Here is an 18,920-nt window from a genome sequence, read left to right on the forward strand (position 1 = left end):
ATGTTACCAAACATCATATTTGTCCGGTTAGTTTACAAGGAAATAAATACAAAATCCCCAGGTGTTGCTTACAGTTTAGCCAATGTTTTTCATTCCATTCGTAAATACAACGTGCTGTTCAGCCCACACACCTATTTTATAGCTCTAATGAAAACTAGAGAGCAAAATTCACACATAATGGTGACCATACTGCCTTTCAATTCACCCCTGTAAAAGACAGAGATTGATCAAACAGGTATTCCTGCAAGCATGCTAATGTAATATATGAAGAAGCATGTCAAGAATTTTAATTGTACTAAATAGGAAAAACCCATAACTAAGAGAAAATAAATTGCCTACGTAACAACACACAGCTGGAATGACTTTAGTCCCCAAGGTGCTGCTAAGAGGCCTCTTTATGGGTTTGGATTAGAAGGAGAAGTGCCTTTAGCCAGGCACAGCAGGACAGGTTAGAGAGGGGCAGCCTCAAACCCACAGACCTGAACGGCTCTTCCGGCTCCTGAGCAAGTTAGCACAGTACACATAGACCTGATAACTTCTTGGTTCTTGCTATTACTGCCTGGCAGTGATGGATTTCTCAGGGTGCACCAGCTATTTCCCATCTTTACAAAGACTGGTGGTTTCAAATTTGTGGTTTGGATATCCCATTTATCACACATGCCCATTGCATTGCAAGAGACAGAAGCTACTGATGGGAGGGACAAACTGGCAGCATGTGGGCACCTTGACAGCTCCTGGGCACAATCCTCTGCAATGGCAATACTGCACACATCAGCATTTGTTTATTTATTTATTGAGACTTCAGTTCCCTGCCAACTGCTCCAGTACTGGAAGTACATACTGGAAAAGAGAAGAAAGACAAAGAAACCTTACACAGGTGGTTCCTCTGCATGCAGCCCCTGATGCTGGGACTAAAACCCCAGCAGAAACCTTGAACCCTTGAAGGTGCTGGATTCTCTCAGGACTCACCCCAGGAGAAGGTAGGTTCGACCCCCTTCTACCTTAGTGGCCATGGCAATTAAAAGGGTCACTCCAAATGAAATTTCTTAGGTTAAAATGAACAGCCACACAGGCACTGCCATTCAGTGAGGATTTCATTATCCCAGGACACATGCAGGCAAAATCCTCATCTGACAAATATGGCCAGATTAGTGAACTGGAAGCACCGTGCCTGACTTTCTTCTGACTTTGTGAGTATGAGTGACCCTGTGACTTTTTATTAAACCACATGATTACATGCTGCAGGCATACATGTGCAAGAATGCTGGGGAAGGATGCGGCTTGTGGCACCTGAAATCCCTCACTGGTCGTTTACAAACCATAAAGAAAAGTTGACAAATTCCTAAAGTTTAGGATTTTTTTCTTTGTTTTGTTAGGGGCTTAAGGTTTGTGTGGGTATAGCACATCACCAAGCTGATGCCAGGCATTTTTTTGGTGCATGTTATTAGAGATGTGAACAATGGCCTGGATTTATCCAGAGATAAGGACAAGAATTATTCTCTCTGTTCAGTGTTAATGAATAAATGCTTTTCCTGAACTATCACAAAATTCTGAGCCATTTGCTTACCATGGTCATGTTTGAACATTTATAGGCACAAAAACCCCACTATTTTTTAAAAGTTTTCATTTGTGCTGTAAACCATTCACAAGGTTTTTATTAATTGTACACTCCTAAAACCTCCTAGTTGTATTCTATCAAAGGTGAAGAAATAATATACAGCTTCTTCCTGTGTAGAATACTATAAACAATGTATAGTGAGAAAACAGTTATTGAACGGATCTAGTTCAGCTGCTCCCATGCCACTCATCAGGAGATTTTTAATAGCAGGTTTCATCACTATGTGGCAGGATGATTTATCCACTTCTGGTCCAGAAACTCCTAGATTTGATTCTTACACTTGGAATGATGCTCAGGAGCTAGACTGTCATAACTGAACAGAAGAGCCATCCTGACCCAGTCATCTCTCATATACCCTACTAAAGATAACTAAAGAAGTACCTACCTTCCTTGAGGGGGCCCCCCAGTAATTTTTATCCCTCCTTCCCTGTCAGCTGTTGACCTAAAGGGTGTGGGGAAGACTGGAGGACCAGTGCCTTGGTGCACACTGGACCTGCCTGGGGACATGAGAGACTGTCCCCTATTGACAGCTCAGCAGGGAAGAGGAAAGGTGAAGCTGAGGAGGATTCTGACTCATGATCTAGAGCATGGAAATGACCAAGATAGATGTCTCTGTGAAGGACAGGCTTATAGCCTTCAATTCTGGCTGTGTTTGCCAAGGGCAAAGGATAATTATCTTACTCAAGCTGTGTAGTCTTCTACTTATCTATAGTGTATTGATCCTATCTTCTGATTCCTTGGGAGGTTCAAGGACCATCCCCCTTGCTTTCAGCTATTCCATATTGTAGTGTCGCTTCAAATTATCCAATTAATAATTTCACTGTGAAAATTCTACATTAAAGACTCTATTCAGTAAAGTGCAGATTTTAAGATCTAAAAGAAAATGCACAACGATCTCTATTCCTTCGAAATGCCACAAGCTAGGAAGATTGGATCTTCAGCCTTGGAGTCCATCAAATCCCTTCAATTCCCATGCCTGTGGTGATGACCAGAGCCTAAATTTCAGAGGGAAGAGTCAAACCCTGCCATAAAGAGATCTCATCCTTCTACCACCAATTTAGAAAGTAGTCTGAGCTGTCATGCCTGAGATTTAGCATCCCCAAAGCATGTCATATTGAAAGGGAAGTTTTGCCCTTTCATTCATTCTTTCCCAAAGTGGGGTGTATGTGAGGTGGTGCAAACCAGTGAGACTGACTGATGAAAGAGTTAGCATTGGTGGCAATCTGGTAGAGGAAAATCAGTGGAGAGGCTTAGCTTGCTATCTGGAGCAGATAACTTCAAAGCACCCTGAGTAGTAACTGATGATGAAGTAGCAGGGATAAGAAACACGCTGCCTCACTTTTTCAATGCAGCAATCTGGAGGCATTGCAGCTGAGCATCACACTTCTGGCAGTGTCCCTGCACATCTGTAGCATCCATTGGAAAGAAGTAAACAGTATCTGTCAGCTGGAAAGACTGCTTTCCTCATCCTCCCTGACCCCCTGCAGCAATCTGTCCCAGGCTCAAAAAAGAAAAAATGCTGGTATGTATTTTCCTAGGATCTTTGTCTGCATCTGTAGTCATTTTTCTTTAATATGCTAGTGTGTTATGCTTAGTATGTTTGGCTTACTATGACCAGTTAATGTTCTACTGACTAAAAAATAAATTAGCATGATAAATTCTTGGAAACTAACTCATCTGAGAAGGAAGGACAGAATGATTCAGAAAAAGGCGAAGTGGTGCAAGACAGTATGTATTCAGTCCTCTTTGCAAAAGCTTCTTCCCCAAAACGAGAATTTTTGGAGAATGCCTCTCTCCTTCCCTCCTTCTGCTGATCTCTTCCTTCCTTGAACCAAACTACAGGCTCCAGCAACAAGGCAGCTAATAATAAACTTTTCAGCTGAACTCTAGGAAAGCAGTTTGGTCAAAGCTTTGCCTGCCAAATGCTGACCAACATATGTTCCCAGCTGCCAGTAGTGACTCACTGCTAGCCATGTTTTTCACAAAACAGTTGTGCTTCAGCCTTCTCCTCTTCAGAGCACGTTTTGCCCCAAACATGGGCTCCCACTTCCAAACGATGGAATCAAAGGTACTTGAGTCATGGTCCTTCTACTATGTCTCATGTCAATGGCATGTTCAAGGACTGCTCCAGTCACAATATATTAACACAACTGCTCTTACACTGTGGCTCCTGAAACACAAACCCCACTGCTGTTCTCATCGCTGCCCACACCAGCAGGCTGTACAGGAACAGCACTGAAATTTCTACAATGCCAGCAACCAGATAGAACAGGACTCCTTTAAAAATGACCTTTTATTGACATTTGTATAATAAAACTTGGTCCTTGCCTTGGGATTCCTCCATATTGCTGCCTTTTATCAGTGAGGACACAGGGCCAAGAGGGAACAGAACACAACTGTGACAGGAGGCATAACATTTTCTACTGGTCAGGTAGGAGCTCAAACTACTCCGCTGTATTCTGGCCCCAAGAACAAACTCTGGTACTTCACTGGAAACGCTGACTCAGCTGCCCACTGAATTTGGAGTCTTTAAAAGATGTGCAGGTCACCTTCCTGCATGGAGGAGCCCAGTGCCAGGTGGAGCAGCCAGCACTGTTGAAGGCACGTGAGTCCCACTCGCTTCAGAGGTTGCTCAGAGACTGCCTGGAAATGCATCAGGGATGTTAGAAATGGGAACACACTGAGTCAGGTTTTCAGAAGAAGGGGAAATAACCCCTTTAGGGGACAAAAAAGCATGAACACCAGGATGCTGGTGCAGGTATGTATGGAAACCAGGTCAGCCTAGCTTCTCCCTCTGCTGCCCCATGATGCTGGGAAAGATAAGGAAGGGGGTATTGGAAGAAGTTCAGGCTCTAAAACAGTATGGACAGAAGACTTCTTGAATTGGAACACTATTGAATTACACAACTCTCACCAGTGCCAATCCTATGGCTTCATGATCCCATTCTCCCTTTGGTCGAGGCCCTTCTTCTGTACTGCAGACATTTGGGACACCTCCCTGACAACAGCGACGTCGTTTTCATGAAGAATATGGCAGCTAAGGGTGGAACTATCCTGACTGCTCCTCTTGTGGTGAAATCTCCTCCCACTGCTGCCAGGCTGCTGGCTCTCTGCGCCCTCCACACTGCCCCACCAAGTGCAAGAGCACACGCATTTCTGGAAATGCTCTTGCATTTCTAAGGGGAGAAATAACTCACTTCGGTAGCATCACAATATCCGTGAGGAAGAAAGAAATGAAAGCCAGCTAATATGCGAAAATCCCATCATGCCACAACAGTGCACTTGTTAGTGGGATAGTAAGGATAATGGAGTACCTGCTCCTTGCTAAATCCTTTCACTGTTCACTGCAAGAGCATGCTCACCAGGGATAGCTAGGTAGAGGACAACACAGAGGGAAACTATTTCTATAGTTGTTAATGATCTTAATTTTTTTTTACTCATCTGGAGGTGACAGAAATAAACAGTTAACATCTCTTCCTATTTCTCAAGGTTTTTTTCTTTTTTGCTATTCCAGGGCTTAATCCAGAACAACAACAACAAAAAAAAAGTAGGAAAAAACCCTGTGCGCAGCCTTATGGCAGGACTTTCCAAGCCACAGATGCTGGCTCTGTGGTTGGCTGATCTATCCAAAATAAAGCTCAACAGCAGGGTGCAGTGGAGTAGTTCAGGGAGTAGAAAAGGTCATGCGAATGTGATTCCCACCTCCCAAATGCCACATCTCCTCATGCTGCCTCCCCCTGCTCCTTTTGGGATGTAAGGAATTGTTGACTTATTTTTCATTTTTTATTTTCAGCCTGCCTTTCCTATCTGCTTGCCAAGTGGGGTCGTTGAAAGTGACTCTTGCTGCAGCCACTTTCCCAGGAGATAAAAAATAAGGTGAACTATTATCCTGATAGCTTACAGTTGAAAAAGCAGCTAGCAGCTTGGATGATGAGCCTCTCTGGCTGCTCCAAGATAGAGTTGGCATTGTGGGAGCTCAGAGGCCACCATGTCACCTTCCCCTTGTCACAGGGACAGGCATCAGCCTGCCCTGGGTGAAGCTGTTGACTGCAGAGACTGAAACGTTTTCCTGAGAGAAAGAGATCACAAGAGCCTTGAAAAGAGGGGCCTTGAAAGCTGCTGACCTGCTGCGCACAGACGCGTGGCACTGCCTTCCTCACATGAGAAAGCCATTTGGGGTAAACAAAAGTCAAAAAAAAAGGAAAGGAGAAAAAGGAAATAAGTAACCAAGCTCATTCTAATAATTTTTGACATCAGAATGCATCCATACCATATACTTTTCTTTTGAGAGGAGTCCACAGCATATGTCCTGGCCCAGCTTGCAGTACAACTTCTGCAAGTCTACAGAAGGTCCCATGCAACCACTCTTGGGAACACCTATAAACCCTGCTGCACATCCATGTGTGGGCTGAAGCAGTGCCCAGCTGGGCAGAGGACATGTAAGAGGCATTGACCCACTTTTACAGCATGCACATTCATTTTTGATCAGGTGTGGGCTTCAGTTTCATTATGCTACTGATCAAATAATGAAACAAACCACGCTTGCTTCTGATCACTGTTATTTCTGAAGCCTTATGTTTGCCAAGAAAATAAATCAAGTCTAAAAATCACACTTTCCTTTGGGAAGATATTGGATTAAAGTAGATGATGGGACTGTACCTGTATGCTTTGATGCTGCCAGGAAGGAAGCAGGTGTTTGATTTACCCTAAGCACTACGTGATAGCAAGATGAAAGACCTGCTGCCACTTACCAAACCTCTTGTAGCCGAAGGACTGCACCTCCTCCTCCTCTGCAAAATCGTCTGGAGAAAGAAAGACACAGCAGCAGATTATTACTACTACCACTGGAAAAAGATGGGAAGAAGTTTTTACATTTAAATATTCATGAATTAATGTAACTTTAATTGATTTGTTAGGCATGTTACTGATCTTCCTCTCTGTTGCTCATATTCCCACCTCTGTCTTCAAGTAGAGAAAGCAGTTCAGAGCCCTTCCCCTAACCAGAATCCCCAGCAGAACTCCAGATTACAAATTGTGCAGATTTATCACCAGGCAGCTACCATGAGGCCTGCTTGGCCAATTAAGTACAGAGCAGAGTAGAAATGTCCCTCATCACAATGACAGCCACAATTGTCACCAGCATGCTGTTTGGGCAGGCTCGCCCAGACCACAGCACTCACTCCAGCCAGCTGCCTGTGCTGTGCAGGCATTGGGCTCAGGCTACACATGCACCAGTTTGGCCTTTTACACAAAGTGCCACATATAGCCATGCCAAGTAATGAGAGAGGAGTCAGAGGGGATGGTTGTCCATCCATCCACCACTTCCTATGGGCACTAGCTTGACTTGAAGATGCAAGATTCAATAAAAAATAGGAAACAGAACTGATAAACTCAAACAGATGAAAAAAATAAAAACCAAGATGGTGATGATTTTGAAGGGTCTAGAGGAGAAGCCATATGAGGAGTGGCTCAGGTCACTTGGTTTGTTCAGCCTGGAGAAAGGGAGAAAGGGTGGAGACCTCATCGCAGCCCACAGCTTCCCCATGAGGGGAAGAGGAGGGGCAGGCACTGATCTCTTCTCTGTGGTGACCAGTGACAGGACACAAGGGGACGACATGAAGCTGTGTCACAACAGGCTGGATATTAGGAAAATATCAGGCTCCCCAGGGAAGTGGTCACAGCACCAAGCCCACCTGAATTCAAGAAGCATTTGTACAATGCTCTCAGGCACATGACGTGATTCTGGGGGCTGCCCTGTGCAGGGCCAGGAGTTGCACTTGATGATCCTTGTGGGTCCCTTCCAACTCAGGATATTCTATGATTGACTTCATTAAGCCTTTTGATCTCATCTTTATGTTAGCAAGCAGTAATATGCTAATAATCATGATTTTATTTTGTCAGAAGCTTCATTTCTCTCCTCTTCCTTCTATCCTCTCCATTCCAGCAGCAAAGGAAAAGGCTGGCATCAGCAAAAGAAATACACTCTCGACTTCTTTAACAAAAAAAAAAAGGATATGTTTGTGTTCGTGTGTTCAGCTTCCTTCTACCAACAGGAAAGGCAAAAGCTCTGCATTATCATCAGCACAGCCTCTGCACCAAGCAACCAACTGCCAGGGAGGGCAGCACAACCCAGGCTGCTCTTCTCCCATTTCCCTATTGCCCAGAGGGAGCAGAGTAGATCCATTCCCTCTCTGACACACACCATTTTTACATTGGGAGAAGCCTCCATGTGACTCTCTTTAAACAGGACCTAGGACATGGCTTCCCAAATGGCAGCCGGTGGTTCTTAGCCCACTGGCACGCTGAAGAAACACTTGTCTCTGCTCTGATTCCCAGCAGAAACATGCAGGCAAGCCTTGCCTCCATGCTGTGAAAAACGCTGCTGGCATCTCATGGCAATCTGTGCTGTCCAAAACCCAACTTCTTCTGGGCTTTAGTTTGCATTGCACTGGCAGGGAGGCTGATTCAGCACCCCCAGGTGCTTCAGCAGCTGCTGGTCACCCTTGTGCCACCATTCCAGCACAGGATGCTGAGGAAGCTTGCAACCTTTCCATCCAGGCCTTTCCCTGACTTGAGGGGAGCAAGGGAAACAGAAGCTCAAGGGCCAGTCAAGGGGTTTACCAGAAGGGAACACTTCCCATTTAATCAGGGAACACTTTCCAACACTTAATGACCAGCGGTGGAAAAGCAAGCTAAATGCAGACAAACAGATGTGATGGAGTGAGAAGTCTGTGCTCAGTTAGACCTTTTTTGTCCACAGACTTAGCATACATGATCAGACTCCTCTGCATCATGAAACTGTGCTAACTGCTGCCGCAGCTTACTTGGGCCACCGCAGAGCCTTGGGGGTATGAATTCAAAGGTAAAGATTCAGTCTGCATTCAGGCTCAACAAAGCCTAAATGATTTGAGTGCATGTCCAGCAGGAAAACTGACTTGCTCCTCCTTCTGACCTGCAAGGTGACACACACAGAGGTCTAAGGGAGACTTTGCCTGAAGCAGTAGAGGAGTCCACGAAATACATCATTTTGCAGAACATCATCCTTTACTCAGATGACACTATTGACAGAACAGCTAAAAAAATATTCTTCACCAGGTAACACATTTTGCTTACTGCCAGTGGTGCTCCTGTCCACATCTTAAGCTACACCTCCAATTCAGATGAACATTTAAGAAGTGGAAGAGCCAGTGGATGCTTCTCAGGCAAAACAAACACATGCTAGTTTTGAAGGCAGAAAGAAACCTTTAAAAAAACCAAACCAAACAAACTCTCACAATTGTACTGAATGTTATCTGAAGACAAGGTCACCCAACAAAACACGACAAATACTAATAAACCATCAACAACCAAATTCTTCATCCCAGCAGTGAGCTACTCAGGAAAAATCTTCCCCTCTTGTACAAAAGATAAAATGCTGCACAAAATAAGATATCTGCCCCAGAGCCCTTAGCTTCCTGCCCTCTCCTGCTATCAGGCTGTAACACAATTGCCTCCTTTGTTTCTCAGGAGTGTAACCTGGCTTATCTAATTCATATCTGATGTATACAGTCAGGCCATCTTTAAATCCTGCGGCTTCATCCCACTCCACATCTCCAAGACCTTCTTCCCAGGCTGCCAACCTCTTCCCTAGTTGTCCTGTTTTTCATGTTTTGCCCAATTGCATTGGCCTCTGGCCACACTTTTATAATCACATTGTTGTTTCTTTGGCCTTTTCAATATTTGCAACATATATATTTTTATATACATATATTTTAGATATTTCTATACGCAGTTTTAAAATAAAAATATATGCTTTTCAGTATTTGCAGCACTGCATGTTGTTCTTGCTAGGGATGGAGTTTTTTCTTAAGCTTTGGATACTTTATTTATTAATCTCCTAATTTTGAAGGGCACTTGTGGTGTTTGAAACAAAGAAGTGGAGATGGGCAAGGACAGTTTTGTCAATTAGAGACCCAGCTCCCTGTTCACTAAAATCTCGAACATCACATAAGACATTTTTCAGTCCCTGTGAGTTGGTCTTGCAAGGGGCAGCAATGTATTTTAGGGCAAATCTATGAAAATTATTTAATAGACAAAGCTCAGTGGTCTTTCAGTCACAACTGCCACTAGGCACTTTGCTCAAATCATGTGCAAATACATTCCACAATATTAACTGTAATGTAACAAATTTAAGAAAAATAAAGAAGGAAGAAATTAATAAAGCAAGCTTAGATTAAACATTCGGAAATGAACAGCATTTTGGAAAAAGACACTAAGATGGGTTGAAAGTCCTACTACAGAAGAAATCTGTGTTTGAAATATTAAAAATGAAGTTGACAAACAAGTCTATAAATTTAAGTCCCAAGGCAAAGCCCTGTACCCAGCCTCCTCCTCTCATGCCTTTTGGGCACTATAGTTCTCACTAGAGGCAGCAGAAATTTGGCCCTCTGTTCCACTGCTGGAAATATTAAAGTTTTGTCACAAGTTCTACAAAAATCTCAAAGCTTCCTGATATCTTTGCATTGGGAAAATACAAAAGAACCTAAGTTTTCATTGAAAAGGCAACAGCTTTTCTAGAGAAAACTATGAAAACATGATCTGTTATGAATTACAGAGGTTAAGAAAATACACACCAAGTAGGAAAGCAAATAGTGAGAAAACCTCCAGCATGTTTTAATAACTTACACTTTTAAAGGCAGTATCAGAAATCGATGTGGCAGAAATTCATGAGTTTTGAGCACCAGTGGCTGATCTTAGAAAAGGAAATTTTGTTTTCACATCAGTGGTGCCCATACTTGATTGAGTTTGAAACTGGTGCAGGAGGAGTTTGTTCGACATAGTGAAAACTTTAAGTTAGAAGTATTTTTCTTTAGTTTAAATCCAGCCCTTCTCAGTTACAAAGAGAATGACTGGAATGAATGCAAGTATTTCTGTTACATACATATACATTAATACACAAGCAAGGCTTATTTTCATGGGTGAAAAATATAAAGGCCAGACTCCTCCTTGAAGCAGACAATAAAACAGAATCTCTTGTTATGTCCCAGACAGAAGAATTAACTCTTTAGTGCTGGGAAGACAAGCTATAATTTAGTTATAAGATGCTCTATCGAGGTCTCAGCTGTGACTCAAAAAAAAGGGGAATCCAGAATAAGAAAGACAAAGAAACATGAAAAACTGGTTTATTATTCCATCGACTTCTACAGAACTCTGGCAGAAGGAAGGTCCATAAAAAAGGTGAACTTTGGGCAGAACAGAAACACATGTGAGCAACCAATTGTATTTAACTGCGTAGGGGAAGGACCACCAGAGATCTGTTTCATCAGGTTTACAAGAGTCTCCTTGGATGCTACAACAGATTGTCATGGGGAGATTACAGCAGAATGCTACAAATGAGTGTCTCATTGTAGCTGAGCAGCAATACATCAGATATCTTGGGAGTCAGTGCACAGCAAGAGTTCTGGTCAGAAAAAAAAAAAAGCTTTGAGGTATTTTGGCAACATCTATGCCCCACCGAGTACCAATGCCAAATTCCACTTGCCCTGCAGTCAGAAGTTATTACTACAACACCTCTAATAAATACAGTTGTAGAGTTAAATACGATACAGTACAATGCTTCAAGGGAGTGGGACTTACAAAAAGGCAGTTCAGCTGGGGATTAACACAGTGAACAGAGGGAATTCATTTAATCTAAAACAAATTAGACCCTCATTTGATTAATTTGCTAGAGGCAAAGCAAAAATCTGTGGAGTAGAACTGTTTAATTTCTCATTCTTGTTCTTAAATCTTAAATAAATTAATCATGGACCACTTATGAGTCACGCTGAGGTCAAGTAAGAAAGAGTTGGCCTGGAGCCAAGAAGGATGCTAAATCTGCCCCTGAGACTATATAGGGTCTATAACCATAGCACCACTTGATCCTGTTGCTGGAACAGCACCAGATCTGAGGAGCCTCTGGTGCAAGGTGATTTTAGGGAAGTTGTTTTCATTTTATCCCCTTCATTTTGTGGGTGTCGTTGGCATACGGAAGGTGTTAGAGAAAGCTGCTAATGTACATGTCCAGCTGTCACCTTTTAACAGTACACCCTGCTCAGCCATTTAAACCCAACTAACTAACGAAGCAAACAAGACCTCAGAACCATTAGAGGTGCTGGGTTGTATGGTGGCTGCTGACACATGGTATCCAATAATTTCTAGAACAACTGTGTACCATAAACATAAATACAAAGTCCTTGTTTAAAGACTGTTTGAAGTCTTAAATAAAGAAAAGATGCCAACATTCTACATTGCATTTAAAAATCTGGGGAAATCTATTCCAGGAGAGAATGAGGCATCTGGGCTGAAAATTGTCATGCCTAAGTTTCAGCTCAGGTTTTAGAAGTTCCTTTATAACCCCCTGAAAACTTGAACTACAATATATTAGAACCTACCCCTAAGTACCAGGCTGAGAACTCAGAACTACAAGATTAATTTGTAGTAAAAATGACATCCAGTTGTAAGAGTTTCCTTTAAAATAAATCTCCCTCTCAAAGGGTTTAATGGTTAGGGCCCTGCCTTTCCTACTGATTTAAGGGGAACTATGGAGTTATATTCCAGATATAACTCTTTTTTTTGCAGATCCGTAAAAATCATTGTATTATTAGCAAGAACAGATTTTTACTTGTACCATTTGGAAAGAAGCTGTACCCATTAGTTGAAAATCATGATATTTCTCTCTTTGACCCATAAATCAGCATGGATGAAGAACTCTGCTCAGAACTGTGTAACAAGTGCATCTCCTTCATGAGGAGTCAGTGTCAAAAAGCTACTCCTGCCCGCTCTCTCCATCTCAGCACTCTTTTGGTGAAAAGGAGAAACTCATCCACTTGTGAGGTTTCTATAATGTTAACAACTGTTCAGACAGATGAGAACACCAAACACCAATATCGTTCTCATATCACATTTCAAAAGCTTTTTGAGCAGCCACCAGATTTATATGCATTTCTGGTCACTATTAACTGGGTCTACATTCAAAGTGCTGACCTAGAGGTGAAACAGAGCCAGCAGAAGCACAGCAAACAGCTGTGGCCTTCAGATGTTGATGACTTCATCAGTCTAATTGGTTTCCATTGATTTTCTTAGCTTTTATTCTGGACAGTCTCCTGCTTGTGCTAATGGGCTGGTCATTTCCCTCTCTTCACAGATGCTCCATTTCACTAGTCCTCTTCTGCCTTTCTCCACTACTTTTTCCTTATAGGCTCTTCTCTCTCTGCCTCTGTTTTGATAAGCTCTCCCTCATAAAATCCTACCCCACACTTCAAACACTTCCCTATTGACAAGGTCTCCAGCTGACATGTCACACTCACAATGTCACAGTTGTTGCCGTATGTGTTGTGTCCATATTATCCATCCCTTCCTTTGTCCGACTTGTCACGCAGTAAGCTCTTTGGACAGGGATTACATGGATTCTACATTTGCCGAGTATGTGGTCTTTAGGGCAGCCATGGTAGAGGTTCAGCTGAGGCAGTCCTGGAAGAGATCTCATCTCCCTGCATCCCAAAGCATCCTTTGGGATGCTGTTTGAGCTTGGATTCTGACAAGACTGAGGCTTTTTCCCAGCTCTGTCCTTCAGACTGCTGATCTGATCTGATTTCAGTATACAGACTGAAAAAGGCAAGGTCCTAGAGCAGATATCCTCTCTTGGTACACATCCTAAGACTCAGATTGTGTCTCTCATCACCTAACACATGCATAAAGCAAAACTTGGATTGTGTCTCTCATCACCTAACACATGCATAAAACAAACAAAACAAAGAATCATGACAAATCGGTGCGTTTTAGTACCCTGGTCTCAATCTTCTCCCCTACTGCTATGCCCAAAAAATGCAAGCGCTCACTTTAAGAATACACAAAACCCACAGATTATGAAATTCAGAGGTGTAACAACAATGGCTCTGGTTTTGCTTTTAAGGCACAAAATGAAGCCAGTAAATAAGGGCGTTTCTTGAACGCAATTTGTTAGCCTGTATGTGCCACACAGCATCATTACAGTACTGGGGTCAGAAGCAGCTGCATGGTGTGGAGGGTCAACCTTAGAAGTTAAAAGTTTAAATCATATCATATTTCAGCATAATGATTTAAGAGCAAACAGATCTGTTCTCATTAGTGCACTGAAAAATCATGCCTCCCTGTCTGTATGTCAGAGGAGGCAATTAACAGCAGCATTAAAATGGCATACACATTCCTAACAACACGTCTCTATTACCTCCCATAACTCATTCACTTTGTTCCCCAGCGACGTCCCAGTCTTCACCTCAAATTTATGCACCGAAAGGGATTGCAGTTTTAGGTGGAAGCAGTCAAACTCCAAAGACAATTCATCTTAGGTTGCTCCCTCACTCATACAGACCACACTCACATTATGAGGAGGATCGGGTTCACTTTCAGTGCCTTGTAAAAAGTGTCTTTATTTTGCTTTCCAAGGGGGAGGGCTGGAAGGAGAGATTCTCTGTTCTGGCACGCAGAACCTCAGGATAAGGAACGTTTTGTGAAGCTGAAGATAACTGGACATGCATCCTTTGCAGTACTGAACTGCTTTCATCCTTGACATTTCTTCCAGCTCTCTTTATTTTATTCTTTTATCTCTGCAAAGCCTGATCAGCTCTCTCTCTGAAAGATTACCTTTCCCTCCTTATCCTAGCAGGCAAAAGTGTCAAGCTCTGGGCACAACGGTCTTTGTGAATCTAAGCAAACTTTTTAGTGGTTGTGACAAAAAAGGGGCTCTGTTCAGCCCTCAACTGTAGTGAAATCAGTCTAAAATAAATTTATGTTATCCAAAGTAGGAGAAGAAAGAGCCACAGGAGATTTTAGACAACTTCCTTCTTCACAGGGATAGGCTTGCCCATGCTATTCTTTGTCCTGTATGCCTGGGAAAAGTAGAAGATTGAAAGCAAAGATGAACAATTACAACTTCTTACCAAAAATACTCCTGTCATAAATAGCTTATATGTTATTTCCGCTCAATATCCTTTGCAGATGTACAGTAATATTTCTATCTGTGCAATAACAGATTTCTCTTGTAATTTCATAGCTTCTAACACTCTGTTTTCCTCTATATCACTATCAAGAATATCCTTCGATGCATGTTTGCATCTTTCTCGTCCATATGTTAAAAATCCTTTGTGCTACCAACCAGTTCAGCACACACACTGACTGTATAGTAGCATTGCTCAGGATTTGTTCTGGGTTGTATCACACATTTATTATAATTGCTCATGCCTTTGAACTTCTGTGTTAGGGTCCTGTGACATGTCCAACACACACCACTCAGACCTCCTGCATATGTTTCATGTTTATGTCACTATATTCATATAAGCTCTGTTATAACTGGACTAAGTAAAGGTTACTGGATCAGTCCACTTCTAATCCTTGGTTTTCAGATGCTTTCTGGCTGTTGCAAAATGCTCTGGACTGGATTTTTTTAAAATTAATATTTGAAGTTTCTACCCAGGAAAGACCTATTTGCAGATTATTGTTTGTTTGATTTGGTGCACACAAAGATGAGAGAAAGAGAAAATGTAGGCTTTACCTGCAGATTACATCCAGGCTCCAAGATAAGACACAGAAGGGACAATTTTAGCAATACAGGCTGATATCTCATTAATTGTCTGATAAAGCGTTCACTGTATAAGGCCAACTTGGGATAAACTGAACTGGCATACCCTGTGAAAGGTCAATGTGCTGTATCTACTGAAAACTGTGCAGTAAGCACATTAAGCTGCCCTTAAAGTAAACTGGTTGAGGCTAAGAAAGCTGGGCTTTCAGGCTAGGCCATTCCTGAGGCAGTACAGGCTCCACTGATTTCAGTGGAACACTACCAAGGACAAACCTGTTTCTCCCTGTGCATCTTTCTTATCAAATGAGAGAACTGCACAGGACAGGGTATTCAGTCACATTCCAGTTCTCAAGCACAGGATCCCAAATAATTTGTCCTCCAGTACCATCATTATACAAGGGGTACATAGCAAGGTGCTTATGATGGCAGAGGAAGAGAAGAAGGAGGAGGAGAAGAAGCAGGAGATGGAGGAGGAGGTAGAAGAAGCAGCAGAGGTGGAGGAGTAGTGGAAAGAAGCAGTTAAGCTACTTTGGGTATCAATATTAAGAGCTTCTCTGTCACCCTGGAGCAACAGTCCCAAAATTACCACCTTGACTTTGTCATTGCTCAATTTTGGGCATTAGTATTAAGTCATCATGCAAACAGTATCCACATTTCAGTTGAAAATACTTATTACCAGCACTGCCATGACAGCAGTGATTACAGAGAGAGTTTAAAGTAGTAATTACAAAATATATCACAGATATATGGGAAGAAGTTCTCAGTTTTAACAATGCTTGTCCCTGTCTTAAATTAGGGCCAATGTTTTCAAACATATGGTGGTGTTTGACTATGAGGAAGCTGCTCTCATTTGTTTCCCAGGCAACAAATACTCCTTCATACCCCAATAAATAACTACAACTTAGAAGTATCATTTGATAAAGATAAATCTGACCCTAAAGCAGTCAAGTCCCTATATAAACCACATGAATTATTAGTAAAAAAATATCACAAAGTTTGTGAGCTCAGTTTTGCTTGCTGGAAATGAAACTGCCAGCATATTATACGTAATTTGTTTTACTGATTTAAAACATAACACATTACGAATACCAGCAATGGGAAATATAATTTATTCCTTACAGATATTTAGTGATGTAATTATTTAGATATTCCTCCATTCTCCAGAGAGGGTAGATACAGAGACAGCTGCAATCAACAGATCATTTTGTTGTTACTGAGAAAAACGTGTAACTACACCAAGCTCTACAGTCGTACAATTATCGCCACCATCAAGTGTAAAGAGAAAATATGAAAAGCCAAATCTGTACCCTGAAAAGGAAATCACCAAGTCAAGATTTGGTTTGGCTCTCTGACTTCCGTAACGGTGGCAATGGCACTTGATGTGATGATATGTTTGAAGCTTCTCTTTTCTCTTGTTATTAGCACAGTCATTTAAGTATTCTTCTTTGCATGTTTTATTACTGATTTCTGTAACTCTGTGGGGGAAAGAAATAAGATAGCTGTGATCACTCTTAGGAAAACCAAATGGTAAGGACTAGCACTCCCTCTCGATAGAGTGTGGGGCACCAGCAAGTGTTCCCAGCAGGAAAAACATCTTCCCTGCAAATGCCATTTCTCCGCTTTGCAAAAAGCAATGGAGGCAGAACAGAAGGAGATGCAAGTTGCATTATATGTTATTGCCACCCTTGGTCCTTTGCATCCTGCCCCTCCCCAAAACCCCAAAGAATGGAGCGTAAGGCTTTCAGTGATAACAGTCACTGGTTTGTATCACTGGATCCTCATTGTTTTGTTTTGTTCCTGCCATTACACTTACGCTGATAATGGCAAGCTCATGACAAAATTTTTGGCACGAGCACCCTATAAATAAAGAACATTGTAAATACATTATTTTTAATATGTTGCATGGCCCTGGAGACACACCATGCCACAGTGTCAGAAGTAACTTAATAGTGTGTGTGGGCTTGCAAAATAAATGCTCCCAAAAAGTTTTTCCTCCCTTCAGGCAGCTACTCTGGCAAGTGAATAAATAATCACATCATTTGGTGTCCCAAAGTCTGGAAATTCAGTGTAACTATCATGATGTTTACTGGCCTCCTGGCATCTGGAATAAAACTCTGCAATCCAAGAACAGGCACACTGGTGCCCAAAAATAATTTTCTTATATGTATGGTTTCTTTCCTTCCATCCTTCAAGTTTATTTTTGCATCTGAAGAAAAACTAGGTTCGAGTCTCACAAACTCCTAAACTTTCCATAATTTCCTTTGATGTTTTCATTGTAAGTACTCCACAGTGTGTAAAGTCTACGCCTTTTGCTGTAAGGCCATCAATTTTCATAAACAGAAAGCCTTCTTGCAACCCCCCAATACATTTTTACTAGGTAACAGTGTAGCAATTTGGCAATCTGCTTCTTTATTTCATTTTAACGTAGGTAATACTTCTGTCACAACTTTGTAGGATGTAGTCAACTACTAGAACTGGAATGTTTCCCCCATTTAAAACAAAAGGAGAGGGAAGGGAGGAAAAGAGAGAAAAAAAGAAAAGAAACAAAGTTTCAGTTTGAACAGATGCAAAGTAAAGATCAAAAATTTTCCAGTCCGTGGATGTTGAGGAGAAATATGCCAAATACATTTCACAAGCCAGTTAAACCTCTACTGGCACCTAATCACTGCCAGATGTTTAGAAGGTACACCGAGAACATCGCGAAACGCTGGCAAAAACCAAACAAATAAGCCAGGGAGAAACCCAAGTCTTCTTCTCGGGACGCCGGCGAGGGGGAAGATAAAAGTTGGGTGCCGAGATAAAACGTGCTGGGGAGAGCACTCATGACGGGACACAGGCACACGCACACGGACACCCTCTCCCGGACCGGCACCGACCGACACAAACCGAGCCGCAGCGGCAGCGCAGCCCCCGGTGCGCGGGGCCTGGGCTCGCCCGCTGCCGGGCCGGCCCCACGCATGACCCGGGGTCGCGGTGAGACCCGCGCTCTGCCCCTCCCGGCACCGGCTGCCCGTGCTCTGCCGGCGCTCTGCCCACAGCCGGCATGCCCTGCCCGCCACCTGCCTGCACGGTGTCTTGCCAGCACCCTTCCTACGGGCGGCTTACGCCGCTGGCACGCTCCCCACTGACCGCCCTGCCTGCACCCTGCCCGAAATCCCCCCTTGCTGCCTTGCTGCAGACTGTCCGCGTGCTGCCCTGTCCGCACGCTGCCCGGTCCGCACGCTGCCCGCACCCCACTGATCCTGCCCGCACCATACAGGTCCTGCCCGCACCATACAGGTCCTGCCCGCACTCTACAGGTCCTGCCCGCCTCCTGTTCCCCGCCCGCACACTATTCGGACGCTGCCGATGCCCCCCCGGCTGCCCGTTCCCTCCCGGCCGGTGCCCAGTGCGCGGTGCCCGCGGCGCACGTGTGCGGGCGGCGGAGCGGGCGCCCGGCTCCCGTCCCTACCTTTCATCTTGGCGCCGGGGCGGGTCTCATAGGACGGACGGGGCGCGGCGGGGGCTGCCGCCGGGAGCGGCGGGCGGCGGAGCGCTCCCTGCTACTGCCGGGCCATGCCGGGTGCCGGGCGCGGCCCCGCTGCGCAGCCCCGGCCGCTGCCGCTCCGCTCGCCGTCGCTGCTCGGCCGCCGGCGGCACCGCGCTCTCGCCGCCAGCCCCGCGGAGCCCGGCTCGGCCCCGCCTCCCTCCCTCCGCCCCGGGGAAGGGGCCGCGGCCGGGGCGGCGAGG

At 43.8% G+C, this 18,920-nt stretch overlaps 1 protein-coding gene across 1 annotated transcript in view; it reads right to left on the reverse strand.

The window, feature by feature from the left end:
• The window catches only part of COLEC12 (collectin subfamily member 12), a 100,852-nt gene extending 82,169 nt beyond the window's left edge, over nt 1–18,683 (reverse strand). Inside the window, exons 1-2 of the mRNA XM_017833271.1 lie at nt 18,643–18,683; nt 6,370–6,420 (exon numbers count right to left, since the gene is read on the reverse strand). Of these exons, the coding sequence (XP_017688760.1) occupies nt 6,370–6,420; nt 18,643–18,649 (58 nt within the window). The 5' untranslated portion in view covers nt 18,650–18,683. The remainder of the gene's footprint in view (nt 1–6,369; nt 6,421–18,642) is intronic.
• Between the last annotated feature and the right edge of the window lie 237 nt (nt 18,684–18,920).

The sequence above is a fragment of the Lepidothrix coronata genome, unplaced genomic scaffold (assembly GCF_001604755.1).
Source record: "Lepidothrix coronata isolate B3197 unplaced genomic scaffold, Lepidothrix_coronata-1.0 Scaffold6, whole genome shotgun sequence".
Taxonomy (NCBI): Eukaryota; Metazoa; Chordata; class Aves; order Passeriformes; family Pipridae; genus Lepidothrix; species Lepidothrix coronata.